This window comes from Juglans regia, chromosome 11, assembly GCF_001411555.2.
Source record: "Juglans regia cultivar Chandler chromosome 11, Walnut 2.0, whole genome shotgun sequence".
In the NCBI taxonomy this organism is placed as follows: domain Eukaryota; kingdom Viridiplantae; phylum Streptophyta; class Magnoliopsida; order Fagales; family Juglandaceae; genus Juglans; species Juglans regia.
In genome coordinates, this window is record NC_049911.1 from 35,285,784 (window position 1) to 35,302,747 (window position 16,964).

At 37.3% G+C, this 16,964-nt stretch overlaps 1 protein-coding gene across 4 annotated transcripts in view; it reads left to right on the top strand.

Annotated features, from left to right (window-relative positions):
- Positions 1-16,964, top strand: part of LOC109009616 (protein MOR1-like) — a 37,591-nt gene that overhangs the window by 2,447 nt on the left and 18,180 nt on the right. For 2 of the 4 annotated variants that reach the window (XM_018990183.2, XM_018990184.2), the window contains exons 4-12: positions 5,398-5,477; positions 5,840-6,017; positions 6,190-6,254; positions 6,931-7,013; positions 7,118-7,206; positions 7,334-7,447; positions 8,074-8,193; positions 9,177-9,279; positions 9,713-9,849. In XM_018990183.2, the coding sequence (XP_018845728.2) occupies positions 5,398-5,477; positions 5,840-6,017; positions 6,190-6,254; positions 6,931-7,013; positions 7,118-7,206; positions 7,334-7,447; positions 8,074-8,193; positions 9,177-9,279; positions 9,713-9,849 (969 nt within the window). The remainder of the gene's footprint in view (positions 1-5,397; positions 5,478-5,839; positions 6,018-6,189; positions 6,255-6,930; positions 7,014-7,117; positions 7,207-7,333; positions 7,448-8,073; positions 8,194-9,176; positions 9,280-9,712; positions 9,850-16,964) is intronic. The other 2 variants (XM_018990187.2, XM_018990185.2) reach the window with 1 other exon arrangement.

The window sequence follows — 16,964 nt, forward strand, 5'->3', positions numbered from 1 at the left end:
GGAGGGGCTCCAGTTCATCTTATTGATGGTACCCTCTGTCATTCTTACGGAATACAATGCCGCCTAGAACTCTATGGTAGTCTTCAACTCCCAATCTTGGGTTGTCCTTATGAATTCAACATTCCTTTGTGGGGAGCCACTAGAAAAGACCAAGAGATCAGCTATAATTGCATCTTTTTCTCGTGCGAGCTTAAAAATGGTAGGGAATGTGTCTTGAAGGCTTCGTTCTCCACACCATTTGTCATACCAAAACCTGACACGAGAGCCGTCGTCCACCACAATATGTTCATGTCTTCAGAAGATCGTCCAACGTCTTCTAATGTATTTCCACAAACCCACCACCCCATATGGACCGCATACCTCATTCGAGTACCATCCTCCCCAAACTGTGACTCTATAATGAACTTCCAAAGGGCCCTCCTTTTGTGTTGGTACCTCCACAACATTTACTCAACAAGGCTTGATTGAATTTCATCAAATTGTGAATCCATAATCCACCTCCAGAAATTGGAGTACAGACAATTGATCAATTAACAAGATGAAATTTGAACTTTTCCCCCAATCCACTCTATAAGAAGTCCCGTTATAGCTTCTCAATACAGTTAGCAACCTTTGTGGGGAACAGGAGCAAGGACAAAAAATAGGTGGGTAGGAGAGTATTTTTAATCAAAGTGAATCTACCACTTTTCAACAAATACAACATCTTCCAAGAATCTAATATGCACTCCACCTTTTCAATCACAACATTCCAAATCCTCTTTGATTTAAAGGAAACACCCAATGGTAAGCCAAGATACTTCAGAGGTAGAGACGATACCTTGCATCCCAAGACAGAGGTGAAATTATCTACTTTAGGCACCAATTCTGAATTTGAGAGATTAAGAGTCAGTTTGGATCCTAAACTCATCTCATCTAATCATTATAATTTTTTCAAATTCCAACACAAAATATAATAAACAATTCAACTTTTTCAAATCACAAAATAATAATAATATTAAAAAATAATATTTCTTAATAATAATGTTACTGGAGTCCCCATAAATTTCATAATTTGATTGATTCTTTTAGTTTGTCTGGCTAAATATGTTTGGTTAATTTTTACTTTGTTATAATGTAATGGTCTCTAGCATAGAGTAGAAGCTGTTTGTAACACCCTTTCCATAAGGTTAGAGATGTCGTGTGCTTACGTCATTAAAGCCAAGCAAGAGATTTCATAATTTAATAAATCTAACTAAATAATTTATTAAAGCCTAAAATTAAATCCAACTGCTCCACCTATGCCTAGCTCGCTGCTCGTACTGATCATCCTCACTTGAGTGGTAAAAAACATGAAATAAAACTAAAATGAGTCGAAAACTCAGTAAGAAACCATCACAACGTAAACATAATAAATATAAGGTTTTCATAACAATTTTACATGTTGAGCTTAAAATTAGGACTGATCATATTGATGCTTATGTTATGCATGACGTGTCTTAATTTATTTGAATTAACCGAATGATTTGATTTAACTGACTGAGCTAACTGGCCAATACTCTTAACCCTGTGTGCGAGGGTGTGCACATGCCCCATATCCTGCGGTCTCAAGGGGAGCCACTGATAGTATTCTGGCATATTATGGTGGACCACGCTTGCGTCCGTGACTTGCACATCCATCTTGAAATTGCATTGGTACTATGCATCTGAATGACCGTTTGATTAAACTGATCTGATCTTGCACTTGAACTTAAGATAGCTTACGTGTCTTATGCGACGTGAGATGCAAGACATAATACGTACATAATTATAATTTTTGAATCTGAACATGATGTATAATGATATGATCGTATGCTATACTGGATGACAAATTTGCATAATCATGACATGCGAGATACATAAACATTGGCTTTCAAGAATTGGCTTTAGTAATACTTTATCTAAATTGACATGTGATGATCCTAATTCGTGATCAATTACTTACCTCACGTTGCTTTCGGAATCTCATTTCGTAGCTCGTCACCTATACGAAGCATTAAATGTCACTAAATTTGTCTCGGAAATGTGTCCTAATATCCGATTTAATTAAATTCATACTATAGAAAATAATCAAATAAATATTCTGTTTAATACTAAAATTAATGAATGCTAATATCTTAAATGATTTAAATACTAATAAATACTAATATCATTTAAATACTAATAAATACTAATATCATTTAAATATTCTTAACATATTTCTTTATTTTTTAGTTATAATTATAATAGAACAATTTTATTGAAGCTGACAAAATAACAACGGAAATTTGTTTCGATAATTAGCTTATTGATATTTACAATTCAAATACCGGCAAAACTATAATTATAACTAGCAATAATTTAACACTAATAGCATATTATAATTTGGTAGGAAATTATATTTGATTTAAATCTATTAAATAACACTGGAAGCTCGTTTCATAAAATATACTTAATCAGACTTATCATTTAAAATAAAATTAAACTCTTATTGTTTAGTACTAAAATTTAGTTGTAAAAATTAGTACTTAATAATATAATTTAGTTCCTTAAATATATTCTTAAAAACAGAATTTCTGGGATAATAGACTTATTTAATTTAAAATTAAGCCCAACTTAAATGTTAGCCCAACCCAACATAAAAGCCCATGTGAAAATAAGTATAAAGCAATCTACCATTCCTTACAACTAAGGGCATTGGCATAATTTAATTAAAAGGTTCTTCATAGAAGGCTACACAACAACTTAACAAGGGCTTTAAATGCATTTTAGTAATAATGGAAAACTTGCATGCACTTTTTGGGAAGGACTGAAAACCAAAACAATACAAGAAGGAAGACAGTGGCTTACGGGAGGGGGCAGCATCGTGCGACAGGGGAAATTCCAAAACTTGCCGAGAGAGAAGGAGACGCGATGGAGCTGGGGCTGAGGCGAAGGTGGTGAGTGCAACGAGAGAGAGAGAGAGAGAGAGAGAGAGAGAGAGAGAGAGAGAGAGAGAGAGAGAGAGAGAGATATCAGTGCCGCTGGTTTAGAGAGAGAAGCGACAAAGAAGATAAAGAGGAAGATCGGGCATGGGCTTATTGAGGCGGCGAAAGGCTAACTGTAGTGAACTGACCAACAGTTTCTGTGGCTTTCTGGGTGGTTTTCGACGAGGAGTTGTGGGTATCTTGGGTTCCCGCGTTTGGGTCCTTCTATGGTGGTTTTTGGAGTGGAGGTTGGCACTGGGTGGAAGAGACGTGGCTGGCCGTTGGCTTATGGTGGTTGTTTAGGGCGTCGGCATACTCTTGAATGTGGTGGTCAAATCAAAGCTTTGGCCTTCACAGTTGTGCTCTGTTTTGACGAGGAAGAACAGGGGCTGCATTCACGTTGGTCTCTTGCTGTTCTTGGCAGTTGTAGTGATTCCAGGCATCCCTCGACGGTGGTTGGGTGAGTGGGTTTTTTGGTTTGCTGTGTCCTTTGGGTGGTTGGTTCTGTGCGTCGGGTGGTGGCGAAATTCCCTTCACTGTGCTACCTGGTGCAGTGGCTGGCCATGGCTGATATACCGCAAGGGTGTTGAGCTGTGTGATTGGTTGTTGGCTGTGAGGATGGGGGTGCTTCACTACTTATTGTGTGACGAGGAACACGTAAGTGCAGTGGCTTGATCTCGGGTGGCTGGAGACTGGAGTCTTCTGTTGGCTGTGGCTTGGTGCGTGGTGATTGCCTTTTTTTCGACGCACAGTGGGGAGAACACTGCAGTGAGCTTGAGGTTGGTTGTGGCTGAGGGAGTGGCGGCATGTGCATGGCTACGTGGGTATATATAGAAGTTGTGTAGGGTTTTCCTTTGTGTGAGTACGTCGGTTACCCAAAGAAAAGTGTTTCAACTCAAGCTGAGAGATGCGGGCCTAAGTCGGTTACAAAATATGAAATGACTAAGAAATTTATTCTAAGAAGATGGAAGGAAAAATAATGTGAAGGAAAGATATGTATAAAAATGAGGATTTCGGCGCTTGCATTCCGTTGACAACATGACGTTGAAATTAATGTCGAACGTCCGAGAGGGTGAAGGGGACGATAGAAAATCCCAAAATATTAAAGCGTAATTAGGAAATATTATTATTAATAAAGATGAAAATATTAACAATTATAACTAAAATAATAGCTATAATAAAATCCGTATTTAAAATATAAACAACCTATTATTGTCATAGAATTCGATAAAATTGATAATATTAATAATAACAATAAGAAATTTTATAATAATATAAAACAACATTTGATAAAATTATTCACCTTCAATCCTTAAGACATATAGAAGAGCGTTCTTGATGATATCTCTCCGCAAGGACCCCCGTTCTTGATGATATCTCCTCAGCCTGCAAATTCCTAATACCCAAGCCTCCTTCTGTGATTGGGGAGCATATTGTGGCCCATTTTACCAAGTGAAACTTAAACTCATCATTCATCCCCTTTAAGAAATCTTACGGAAGAAGACTTGTATATGTAATTCAATTGCATCTTGTTTCTGCTTGAATCTATACCTACTGACTGAATTAAGTCTATATCCATCATGGGTTCATAACTTTATATTTGTACGTACATATAAGTGTTAGTTAAATAATACCTATTATAGTTTGTATGTTTGTTTCTTGATGCTTTGGAGGTGCTCTTGCACTTGAAATATGAGAGATTTTGTTAAGCTGGCCATGTATAATTTGAATATATGTCCTTTTACTTAAAAAAAAGTTGAAGATATGTCCTAACATTTTTTTTTGTTTTTTGTTTTTCTTGGGCGGGATGTAAGGCGGGGAAATGATCTTAGTTTGTTAATGAATGTTGCATATACATTAAATGTTAGGAAAATTACATTTTAAACCTATAAATGATCACTTCTTTTGTAATATTTTTTTTGATCAGTCACTTCTTTTGTAATATGACTTCCAAACTAATAAAGTTGTCACTTACCCCCAAATTTGAAACATAATCACAATTTGTCCCATTCTTCAAGATCTGACTGTTAAAATCGTGCCTTGCCAAGTTAAATGACAACTACGATAGTTTGGAGGTTATTTCAAGTGGCAGTTTGAGGGGGTAAAGTATAATTTCCCCTTAATTGTATCTTTCACATATTCTTCATAATTGGTAATCTCATGCTTAACGACACATAGCTGCCCCTTGATCTTTTAAAACAAGTAAGATGAGTTTTAATAATAAATAATTAGAGATATAGGCATCATCAAAGTACATATACAACAAGTACACCTAATGAGAGTAGCTACCCCTTGTTCTTTGCATGCATTTGATATATACGGTATCCTACCGATTAAAAAAAAATATGGTATCTGTTTTATTGTATAGCTACATGGTTTGGCTTTGCTACAATTGGTCAACTTTTCTTCTTAGACTTGTGGCTCATGGTAATTGTAGGATGCAATGGAGAAAGCAATAAAGAACAAAGTTGCCAAAGCGGTTGTGCCTGCAATTGATGTCATGTTTCAAGCCTTAAGGTTTCATTTTACAAATTATGTATTAGTTTTTTGGCATTTCCTCCCCTTATCAAGAGATTGATTGAGAGTGAGGTCATTTGTTCTATCCAATGATGTATTGTGATTCTACAGTTACTGTGATACCCCATATGATATGGATAAGGGTAAGTGGTGTATGAGATCCCACATTGCTTGGGAAGGAGAAGTTCTTGCTCTTTATAAGGTTCCAATGGGGCTCCAATTGTATCATTGACTAGTCCTTTTGGAGTATAGACCATGTGGTTTGGGCCTTCCATTGGGGCATTACAGTTACTTTCATGGAATTGCATGAGGTCCTCCATTTTTTAATACTTATTTTACTTTCATTGCTCTGATTGCACCAGTGAGTTTGGAGCAAAAATTGTTCCTCCGAAAAGAATTTTGAAGGTGCTTCCTGAACTCTTTGACCATCAAGATCAAAATGTTCGTGCATCTTCTAAAGGATTGACTCTGGAACTTTGTCGCTGGATTGGGAAGGACCCTGTAAAGTCAATACTCTTTGAGAAAATGCGGGATACAATGGTATCATATGTTAAATATCTATTTCTATGGCTTTGTGCACCTTTCTTCTTTCTTTAGATGCGTGGCTCGAATTTATTTTTCTTTTCATTTATATCATTGGCTTGTCTATGTTTCTCCTATTGTCTGCAAATCAATCAAATAATTTTTGTTTTGTTTGTTTTTGGGCTGGAAGAAAAAAGAGCTGGAGGCTGAGCTTGTAAATGTTACAGGAATGGCTAAGCCATCTCGCAAAATAAGGTGAATGTCCTTTTGTGAAGAAGCATTGTAGATTTTGTGTACTCGCTTCATGATCCAATCAGTTCTTTGGCAATATTTAACATGTTAAAGTGCAGTTTATTTTTACTCCCTGGACTTCAATTTTTTTGTAGCACTGATTTTTTTTTTACCTTCATGTATTACATTCTGTCTTTATATTGAATTCATGTCAGCAGCTCAAAATTAACTTTTGCATAGCATTTGTTCTTTTTCTTCTTCCTTTTTGGTCAACAAATTGCTCATGAGCTGGTTCTGATCATGGTCTGATATTTATGTTGTTAGATCCTTCAAGAAGTTAAAATTTCAGTTTTTGAACAATCAGTTTCTTGGACTGTGGCATTTCCATTTTCCTTCTTTCACACCCTAGGTTAAAATCGCTGTCTATTAAGCTGTAACAGTGTATTTCCCTTTGTGCTGTAGTAGTTTTGTTATCATTTCCTTGGAACCAGGAGTGAATTAAAAGAAAAAAATAGGGAAATATAATGAATTTTCATTTCAATTCACTTTTTGTTTATAACTAATGCACCTTGTGAGTGCTTGCCAATCGCTGTCTAATCTGAGTATTAATCTTTACAAGAAATGATCTTCTACATGAATAGAGCTTGTATTTTTGGTGGTTCCATTTTATGGATGGAATTAATGGTGGCGTGCTTATTAGGTCTGAGCAAGACAAAGAGCCAGAACAAGAAGCCGTGTCTGAAGTTGTGGGTCCTGTTGCTACTGCAGAATCCTCAGTTGAGGGTATGCAATTGATTCTGCAGGATTCTTGAACATGCTTTCGATACACATGCTAAGGCCATAGCTATATTACTAATCTATCCTCATTCCTGATGTATCTTGATTAGCAGCTCCTCAGGAAATTGATGAGTATGAGCTTGTTGATCCTGTTGATATATTGACTCCTCTTGAAAAGTCTGGATTTTGGGATGGAGTGGTCAGTGTTATATACCTTTTATCTTTTTGGGTAACAAGTAAACGGTTATTTTGTTGGGCTATTTGGTGGGCTTGAGTTTTTTATTTTATTATCAAATTATGAACGTAACATGGTATCTATTTTTCAGAAAGCTACCAAATGGTCAGAACGAAAGGAGGCTGTAGCAGAGCTAACCAAGCTTGCCTCTACAAAAAAAATAGTGCCTGGTGATTTTACAGAAGTTTGTCGGACATTGAAGAAGGTGTGTTAATATCATTTTGCTGAACCAAGTCTTCCACTTTACTGTTTGAGATTGCTTCCTGTATTCTCTTTTGGATTGAAATATGGGTAAGTCTTAATAATGAAATTTAACCACGATTTTAAAGTTTATGTATTTTGTTTTTCGTAGGATGCATGGTGTTAAGTCTTGAGTAAATGACATTATGGCCAAATTATTTCATGCTTAACCTTCTGGCCCAGAGAAATGAAGTTAAAATTAATGATGGCATGACAGTTTGAGAAGCATCTTGGATGCTCACATTCTGGAGCCCCTTATCTTCTACTCTTTTTTTTGGTGGTTAGGATGGGGTTACAGCTTTCATTTTGTGAAGATTCAGGTGACATTTGTTGTGTATGCAAGACTATATGAGTAAAGATTTAACAAGCCTTTTCCTCAAGATTCTTTTACGCATGCAAGTATCTATATGTTTTCCATTAGTTTGGGTAGCATATGTTTTTGAATGTTTCATTTGGGTGGTCAAAGTTGGCATGTTGATAGGCTCTGCATTTGCTCTTTTATAGTTTCTGATCTATGTATTCTAGTTGCTGAGTTCTGCCGATGCAGCTAAATTTCTATCTGAGAGTTTCACTGATCATTTCTGCATGCAGCTTATTACAGATGTGAACATTGCTGTTGCAGTTGAAGCCATCCAAGCAATTGGCAATCTTGCCAGTGGTCTAAGATTGCATTTTTCTGGGAGTTCAAGGTTCTTATTGCCAGTTTTACTTGTGAGTACAATTAGGCATTATTTACAATGGGATTAATAAAATTGATAGGAATGGATTATAGTATGTTTGCTAATTTCTTTGATACCTTCTTATTTGTCTATGGTTCCATGTGTCATCTTGTGATAGCGTGCCTGTTGGTGAGGGAAAGCAAAGGGTGTCTTTGGTTATGATTTTTTTTGTTGATTTCTTTTTTGGGTTTTGAAAATGAAAATTGTTTTTGTTCAAAAAACGAGATGAAACGAGGGGTGGAAAGTGAAAAAAGTGACTTGTAATTTTCAAATTTCCTTGGAAAAACAAGTATGAAAAAATGTCTCAAGTGCAGAAGCTCTTCTGAGCTAGGAGGGTGTTCCACCACTTTGTCCAAGAGGACGCAATTTCACCTATTGTGGAAGGAGTAATGAAAGGGAGGCCCCAGATTAAACCATGCTTGGTATTGGCTATATAGTTTGGAACTAAACATCCCTGATATTATGAAGCTTAACTGTAAGTGATTTGAGGGTTGGGTTGGTTCTTGTGTTATCCCTAGCCTTGAGTCCATAAAATGCTCCCATGCAATTGTAAATGCGTTTTGCGCTATGTTTTTGGTTCCTTTTCTTGTTTCTTTTTTCTCCTTCTAAGAGAGTCTTTCTTATATTCATCATGTGTACTTGGGGTTGCGCCTTTCGAGCCTAAAGATTTCTTATTTATAAAAAAACAAAATTGCAATCTTATCTGGTTTGTATGCACTTGATTCTAGTTTTAACATTGCCGAGGTCTTGTCCTTTAAAAAAAAAAAAAAAGTAGACGAGGACTTTTTTTTTTTATGGGTAAATACGAATTGTATTGAAAAAGCCAAAGCCAAGTACACGGGACATATACAAGAGCACACGAGGACTATGCAATAGAAACACCAAATTGATTATTTTATGCTGATTGTATATTAAGGTTCATGTGGTTATTGAAGTTTGAATTCGGCTTGTATAACAATGTTTCTTATTGAATAGGAAAAATTGAAGGAGAAAAAACCTACATTGACAGAATCACTTACTCAAACTCTCCAAGCAATGCACAGGGCTGGATGCTTAAATCTTGTTGATATTGTTGAAGGCAGGTTTTCTTTCTCTGTCTTTAAAAAATGCTTCCATTATCTCCATTGTGCATGGAGCTAATGGAAACTGTTCAGTAAAAAATTGCTTGTCAGTATTGATTAAACCTTTAGGCCTCGTTTGTTTTCGCAGATGAGATGAGTTGAGATTAAAATTTAAAGTTAAAAGTTAAATAAAATATTGTTACAATATATTTTTTTAATATTATTTTTGTTTTGAGATTTGAAAAAGTTGAATTATTTATTTTATTTTGTGTGGGAATTTAGGAAAATTGTAACGATTAGATGAGATGAGATGAGTTGAGAGGAGTTGTGAAAACAAATGTGGCCTTAAACTTGTTCAGGAAAAAATTGAAGTCTATGTTTCATACTTGGCACAAGGTAGGTATTACTTGTTTGTTAGTACTCATTGTAATGAATGCTATCTATTTGCAGATATTAAGAATGCAGTGAAAAACAAAGTTCCTCTTGTTCGCTCTTTGACTTTGAATTGGGTTACATTTTGTATTGAATCGAGCAACAAGGCTGTTGTGCTAAAAGTGCATAAGGATTTTGTACACATTTTTATGGAGGTAGGTGCCTTTGGTTTCTTCTATGATATTTTCAGACTTCTTTTAAAAAGAAAAACTGCAGTAAACTAAATAGAGTTTTTGTTGTTCTAACTTGAGATCTATGAACAAGCAGTAATTTTTTTTTATCGGTAAACAAAATTTATTGGCAAGAGCCCAAGTATACAGGACATATACAAGAGTAATGCCTGAACGTGCTAATGAACAAGCAGTTTTATTCTGCATTCTTAATGTTTGGGCTTAGTTAGCAATATATTGGGTTGAATATAAACTGTATGGAAAAAAGTATCTTTATATCAATAAAATATCTTCTTACTTGTAAAAAAAAAAGTATGGAAAAAAGTAAGTTTTTCATTTTGTCTGAAGTCTTATTACCTATCAAAAAACTTTGTCTGAAGTGTTATGATATGTTTTAAAATTTTGGCTCCAAAGACAAATAAAAAAATATCATAACACTTGTACTGGTTGATAGGTAATAAGACAAATAAAAAAAAGAGTAAAAAAAACAGGAAGTTTTTTTATAACACTTTGTCTGGAGCCAAAAAAGTAAGTGCTTTGTCATTCTAATGGCTCAATCCAGAGGATATAAGTAGACTTCCACAACATCTTGTCCTCATCATTACCACCAAGCCTCAAAGAGTATAAAATGCTGAAAATGCGTCAATCTCTCAATCATGAACAGCTCTAATTAAACAGATATCCCACTGGATTGAGCCATTAGAATGACAAAGCAAATCAGAAACTGCAGCATAACGATCAGAAGCCAATGGAAAGATAACCGGAAGCTATTGAGGGCTCGATCACCATACCAAGTTTTAAACCAGAAACGAATCTTAGCTCCCTCTCCAACATCAAAACTAACATGATTGACAAAACTCTCCCATCCCTTTCTAATGAATTTCCAAAGTCCTACACCATAAACCCCCCGAACTTCATTAGCACCCCCCCCACCCCCCCAAAAAAGAAAAAGAAAAAAAAAGCACTTCCATACTTCCAATCAATGACCTCTCTCCAAAGTGACTCCTTCGATTGATATCTCCATAGCCACTTTTCCAATAAAGCGTTATTAAAGATCCCTATGTACGAGGATGGGGGGTGTTTGCCCGCCACACTAGACTTGTGCTGGGGATGTCTCTAGACTAAAATTCTGGCATGGCTTGTGGTGTGGAGAAAATGCCCTCAAGAACTCATTCCCTTCAGTCTTCAGGATTGCAGGTGAGAAATAAGCTTTAGTGGCGGAACTCATGGAGATGTCTAGGGGCCTAGTCCAATGGAATGTGAGCTTTTTACTAGGGCTGCCCTAGATTGGGAAGTTGATAGCTTTGAGGACTTCTTTCAACTCGTCTTCCATAAAACCAAGCCCTCAAAGAGCTATCACACTGTGGTGGGTGCCCGCAGGAAAATGTATATTCTCGATTCACTCTTTCTAGAAGTTTCTCACACAATTGCTGAACAACTACTTTCCATGGAGAACGATTTGGAGAAATAAAGTGCCTCACAAAGCGGCGTTTTTTGCTTGGATAGCTTCTTTGGGCAAGATTTTGACAATGAACAATTTGTGAAAACACGGGGTGATTATAGTGGACTGGTGTTGTATGTGTAAAAACAGTGGTGAGACTGTGGATTAAAGTTGCTTTTATGGGCCAAAGTTGTTGACCGAATGTTTGAGGACAATGAGTGCACACTAGAGGAGAACTAAGATTATTTTTTGTAAGAACTTTGCTTTTATGGGCCAAAGTTGTTTTTAATGGCCTTGATCTTCATGATTTTCTTATTTCCATTCCCCCTCCTAGATAGGTGTTACCTCTTGTGTACTTGGGCTATGCTTATTTTTATTAATACAATCGTTTAATTATATATAAAAAAAAAGATCCCTAAGTACGATTCCCCAACTAGGGGTGGGCTTCGACTTCGACTGGGGTTCCCCTCTGACTCTGACTTCGACAAATGGAGTTCGGAGCTCTGATCGGAGTAGCAAATGAGCTTTTTCAAGCCTAGTTGCCCTACTGAGAAAATGGGTTTCGATCGGCTCAATATTAACCCCTGTTTAATAATGTAAAAAAATAATTAAAAAAATCTAAAATATTGTAAAAAAATAAGTTAAAAAGTTAAAATTTCAAAACAATAACTAAATCAAACTACAAATCGCAAACCATAAATTTAAATTTAAAATGACAAGTTGCAATAAATTTAATTTTACAGCACCTAAATATTTAATAATGTCATAGATTTCATTCAAATGTGAAATAGCCACAATGCCTCTCATCAGTCTTGGACAGTCCATGCATTTGAGTCGATGACTAGATAGTGATTTCCAATTTTCTTGCGTGAAGTTTTAATTTTTATTGATCAGATGCACTATCTTTTCTTTAGTCATTTAACTATAGACTTCTAAACCATCAACCAACAGATATTATGAACTCACCTCCACCTTTAATTTTGACGAGTTTGGCATGATGGTAATCATCCCATAGTGCGTCGGTCTTAGACTCTCAGTCATCCACAATTAGTTTGGGGTTCACAACTAGATCTACAAAATCATATAAATTATAAATTAAATAATGAAAACATCAAAATTATGTAAATAATCATTTTAAAACCATAAAGTTACCTGATTCAAGCCTATAACTCTCATCATCAACGGTATCTACTCCAATAGGTATTGAACTTAACCAGTTCTGTGTGCAAACAAGGACCTTGACGGTGGTTGAAGACAATGAATTCTGATAAGCATCCAAGACACGACCTTTGGTGCTAAACGCCGACTCAGAGGCAACCATAGTGATAAGAATGTCTAGTACATCCCTGGCTATTCGGGAAAGGATTTGAAACTTGCTAGAATTCACCTTCCACCAAGTTAATATATGGAATGTATCACTAGGTGTCTCGACATCTTCCATAAAGTAACGTTCAACCTCAGACTTACGCTGCATAATATTCCTCGATGCACGGTTTTGATGATATCGTCGTAGCTGCAATAAATTTGAACTTTGTGCATGTGTGTCATCCCACGAAGATGTCGAGCCGGTCAGGCGAGAAGATCTACCACCTTCGGTTGAAGACTGACCATTGCTGTTGTAATGATTATATAAATCATCAATATCACATTTAAGCGCTCTAATAAACTTTTCAGCGTCCTCATCACTGAGAACGTCCCCAATCCAATCTTCTACAATCGTAAACTTATATCGGGGATCAAGGATTATAGCCACAAATAATAATCTATTTATCATCTCCACATTTCCCAATATTTATTATATTTGAATTTCATCCTCGTAGCCATTGCATTCAAGTGATGAGGATGTCCTCAATCCAATCTTTTACAATTGCAAACTTATATTGGGGGTCAAGGATCGCAGCCACAAATAATAATATATTTATCTTCTCCACATCCCTCAATATTTATTATATTTGAATTTCATCCTCATAGTCATTGCATTCAACAAACCCACACTGTCAGCACAACTCTCTTGCAAGTGGTCATAAAGTCTCGAGAGTTCCTCGAAGTACATGTTCATAGTAGGATATTTTGTTCCAGATATCCGTATAGTTATGTTATAAAGTAACTTTAAAAATTGAACAAAATACCTGACAATGGTCCAATTAATTATGTCCAGCGCACCGTGCCCCCTTTTCCCCCCAACTGACTCCAGTAAAGCATACCTCATGCCCCCATCCTTGACCTCCATCTGCTCGAACGCTGTGTGATGCTTTTGCACTACATCCAACATCATGCATGTATAATTCCATCGAGTTGGAACGTCCAGTTGCAATATACTGGAAGATAGGATCTCAAGTTGTTCGGCTGTTGCCTTAAACTGGCAGAGCCTTTGGGGGGAAGCCCTCACATGTCTCACTAGGTTTCAGACTTTGATAATGGATTCATCAACCTCGTTGAACTCTTCAGAAACTATGAGGTTGATGATATGGGCACAACATCTAACTTGAATAAACTGGTTCAAACGAATGATATCCTCCTTTACCGTTGTATTTTGCTTGAACCAATCAATGATAGTGTCATTTGTACTGGCATTGTCAATTGTGATACAAAGTACTTTTATGATCCCCCAATCCTTTATACAACCATTCATCTCTTTGCCAATGGATGAACCCTTGTAATCAACAATATCTTAGAAGTCAATAATTTGCTTTTGCAGCGTTCACTCATTATCAATAAAGTAGGCTGTGATACACATGTAGCCCACGTTCTGTACGGAGGTCCATGTATCAGTCGTAAATGATACTCTCTGGCTAATGGCGACAAACATTTCCTTCATCGCTACCTTCTCATTGGTATGTCTTTTCAAACAGTCGCACATCACAATATACCGTGAAGGCATGAGAAATCGTGGCTCTAAAGTGTGCACAAATTTGCGGAAGGCTACCTTGTCAATCGTGGTAAAAGGCATCTCATCGATAATGATTATCTTCGCAAGAACATCCATCAACATCTTCTCACTGTATTGAGGGATTGATAACTTCTGAATTTGTGTGCCATCAATGGTCGTAGAAGTCTCGTAACTCAGCTTCGTTTGATCAGTTACTACCAGCCCTTTGTGTATCTTACACCATTAGTAGCCCGTAAGATGTGTTATTAATACTAACATGCCTTGCTTCTTCAAACCGTATAGTTGCCCACAATAGTGGCATCGAGCCTATGGGTTCTCACTTACAATTATCGGGAACTTTGGTGAAATTTTTCCATGTCCACGACCTTTATTTACTAGGTCGTGCTGGTGGATCGGTCTCAACATTCATAAACTCCTCCTACTCATTAAGTATATCAACATCTTCTAGATCTATTGGGACTCGACTACTTGCACATGAGGTAGCTGTTCTAGATGGGGGTCTACGGCCTGAAGTACTAGTTGGTGAAGTCAACAGCTGTGCGTCATCCTTTTGTGGAGACTCGCGATGAGAATGAGATGGTGTAACATCCAGAATTTGAGCAAATAATCTAAAACAATTAACAAACAACTATAATTTAAAATGTTATGAGAATTATCTACAAATTGGAAACACATTGAAAAGGAAAAAAACATATGTGTCTAGTCGTATTTGTGGTTTTAAAAATAAATAAAATACAAAAAAATGAATGTCCAATCGAGCCACACTCGAGCAAAGGCTCGAGCGAACAATCTTTGTGATGTTCGCTTAAACCACACTCGAGCGAAGGCTCGATCGAACAATCTGTGTGACGTTCGCTCGAGCCACACTCGAGTGAAGGCTCGATCAAACAATCTGTGTGACGTTCGCTCGAGCTACACTCGAGCGAACAATCTGTGTGACGTTCGCTCGAGTAGCCACTCGAGCAAACGTCACATGGAACAAAAAATCCGATTTTTACAAAATCTAAATCTCTCAATTCTTAAATTTAACAACCTAATCGAAATCATTGAAATGAAAACAACAAAAAAGTTGAAATGAACAACAAATCATACACATTTCACACTTTACAATTACACGGAGGAACAACAAATCTATTGGAGGAGAAAGTTAGAAATCATTCTTACAATTACTTCGGTGACGGCAGAGTCGCAGACGGCGACCTCAAGTGATGTGTTAGGAATCTCGGTCAAGTCCCTAAACACTATGATCTCCACGTCTAGGTTCTCCTTGTGATGACCGAATGCCCGTTCCTCTCTTGCTTGATTCTTGAACAATGGTAGCAAAGATGACAACTTTGGTAAGGTGAGGTTATGTGTTTAGGCTTGAATTGATGTATGGAAAAATGGAAAAGAGGATGAAGTATATGGACTCCAATGGATGAAAGGGGCACACAACAATGGTGGGGAATTAGGGTTGGCGCCACTTAGGGTTTGAAAGATGAAGGCTAGGGTTTTGGAATTAGGGTTTAGTGATGGGCGGTTAGGGTTGGACGGGTGAGAAAGAGATAAGGTTTGATTGGATGATTGAGTGATTTTAGGAAGGTTTCTAAAATCTTGTGACTCAATATGTTAAGTGTATGGCCGGCTATAGGGAATGATATGGAGCAATTAGGGTTCCTAAAATGTAGGAACACTAATATGGAAAGTGAGGTTGGCGGCTAGGGTTAATTCAAATAAGGCAAGTGGTAGCCGAATTTGAATTGAGACAAATAAGGAAAGTGTGTTTCGGCTAGGGTAAATTGGATGGAGCAAACAATTTATGGAAAGTTGACAAACACCAGTGTTGGTCAACTTTTAGGGTTGGATGGATTGGAAGAGCAATAAAATTATGAACACCAAGAACACAAAGATGAACACTCAAGAACAAAGTAAAAATATTTAAGAACTTGAATGAACAAAGATAACAATTCAACTAATGATTTACGGATTGCATAATAGTTGAATAAACCTCATATATTGATAATAACACAACTTGAATTCACGAATTGCACCAAGTTGCAAGAACAAGATAAATGAATCACACATATTTAGAGAATTGCAAGATGTGATTCTCTATTTGGGATTCACGAATTTCACCCAAAAAGCCCAACTGTTATGGCACCAGTTTGTGATCTCTCAAACAATAATCTTCCCTCTAGAGAATTTGCCAAAAGATTCTAAAGAAATTGAAAGATGTCCTATTTATAAGTAATACAAATTGGAACCCCCAATAGGTCCATTGGAAATAAATAATTAAAAATAAAATAAATAAAAGAAATAGTCATAGTGGCATGGGCCATGTTGGCCGTGGCATGCATGAGCCCATGGTGGGCTAGGATGTGTATGGTGGCCTTTGGTCTAGTCCATGGCTAGGTGGTTTGGTATGGCTTGCTGATGGCCTGAGCCAAGGTCCATGTGTGCGTGCCGCATGGCCCAAGCAGGTGGCCTGGGCGTTGGCTTTGCATGGCCCAAGCTGGTGGCCTGGGCGTTGAAGCTGCAAGGCATGGGCTGGAGCCTTGCGCTGGATGGCATGTCTGGTGGGCATGCCACTGGCCTTGCCTGCAAGGCACGGGCTGGAGCCGTGCGTTGGATGGCATGCCTGTGGGGGCATGCCACTAACCTCGCTAGTGTGCAGCAGGTGGGTTGGGGCATGTTTGTTGTGTGGCGCCTGCGGCACCTGGGCTCGCGCAGGGCCACGCGGCGCCAAGGAATGCGAAGGGGCATGCATATTGTCTCGCACATGTGCGTGCG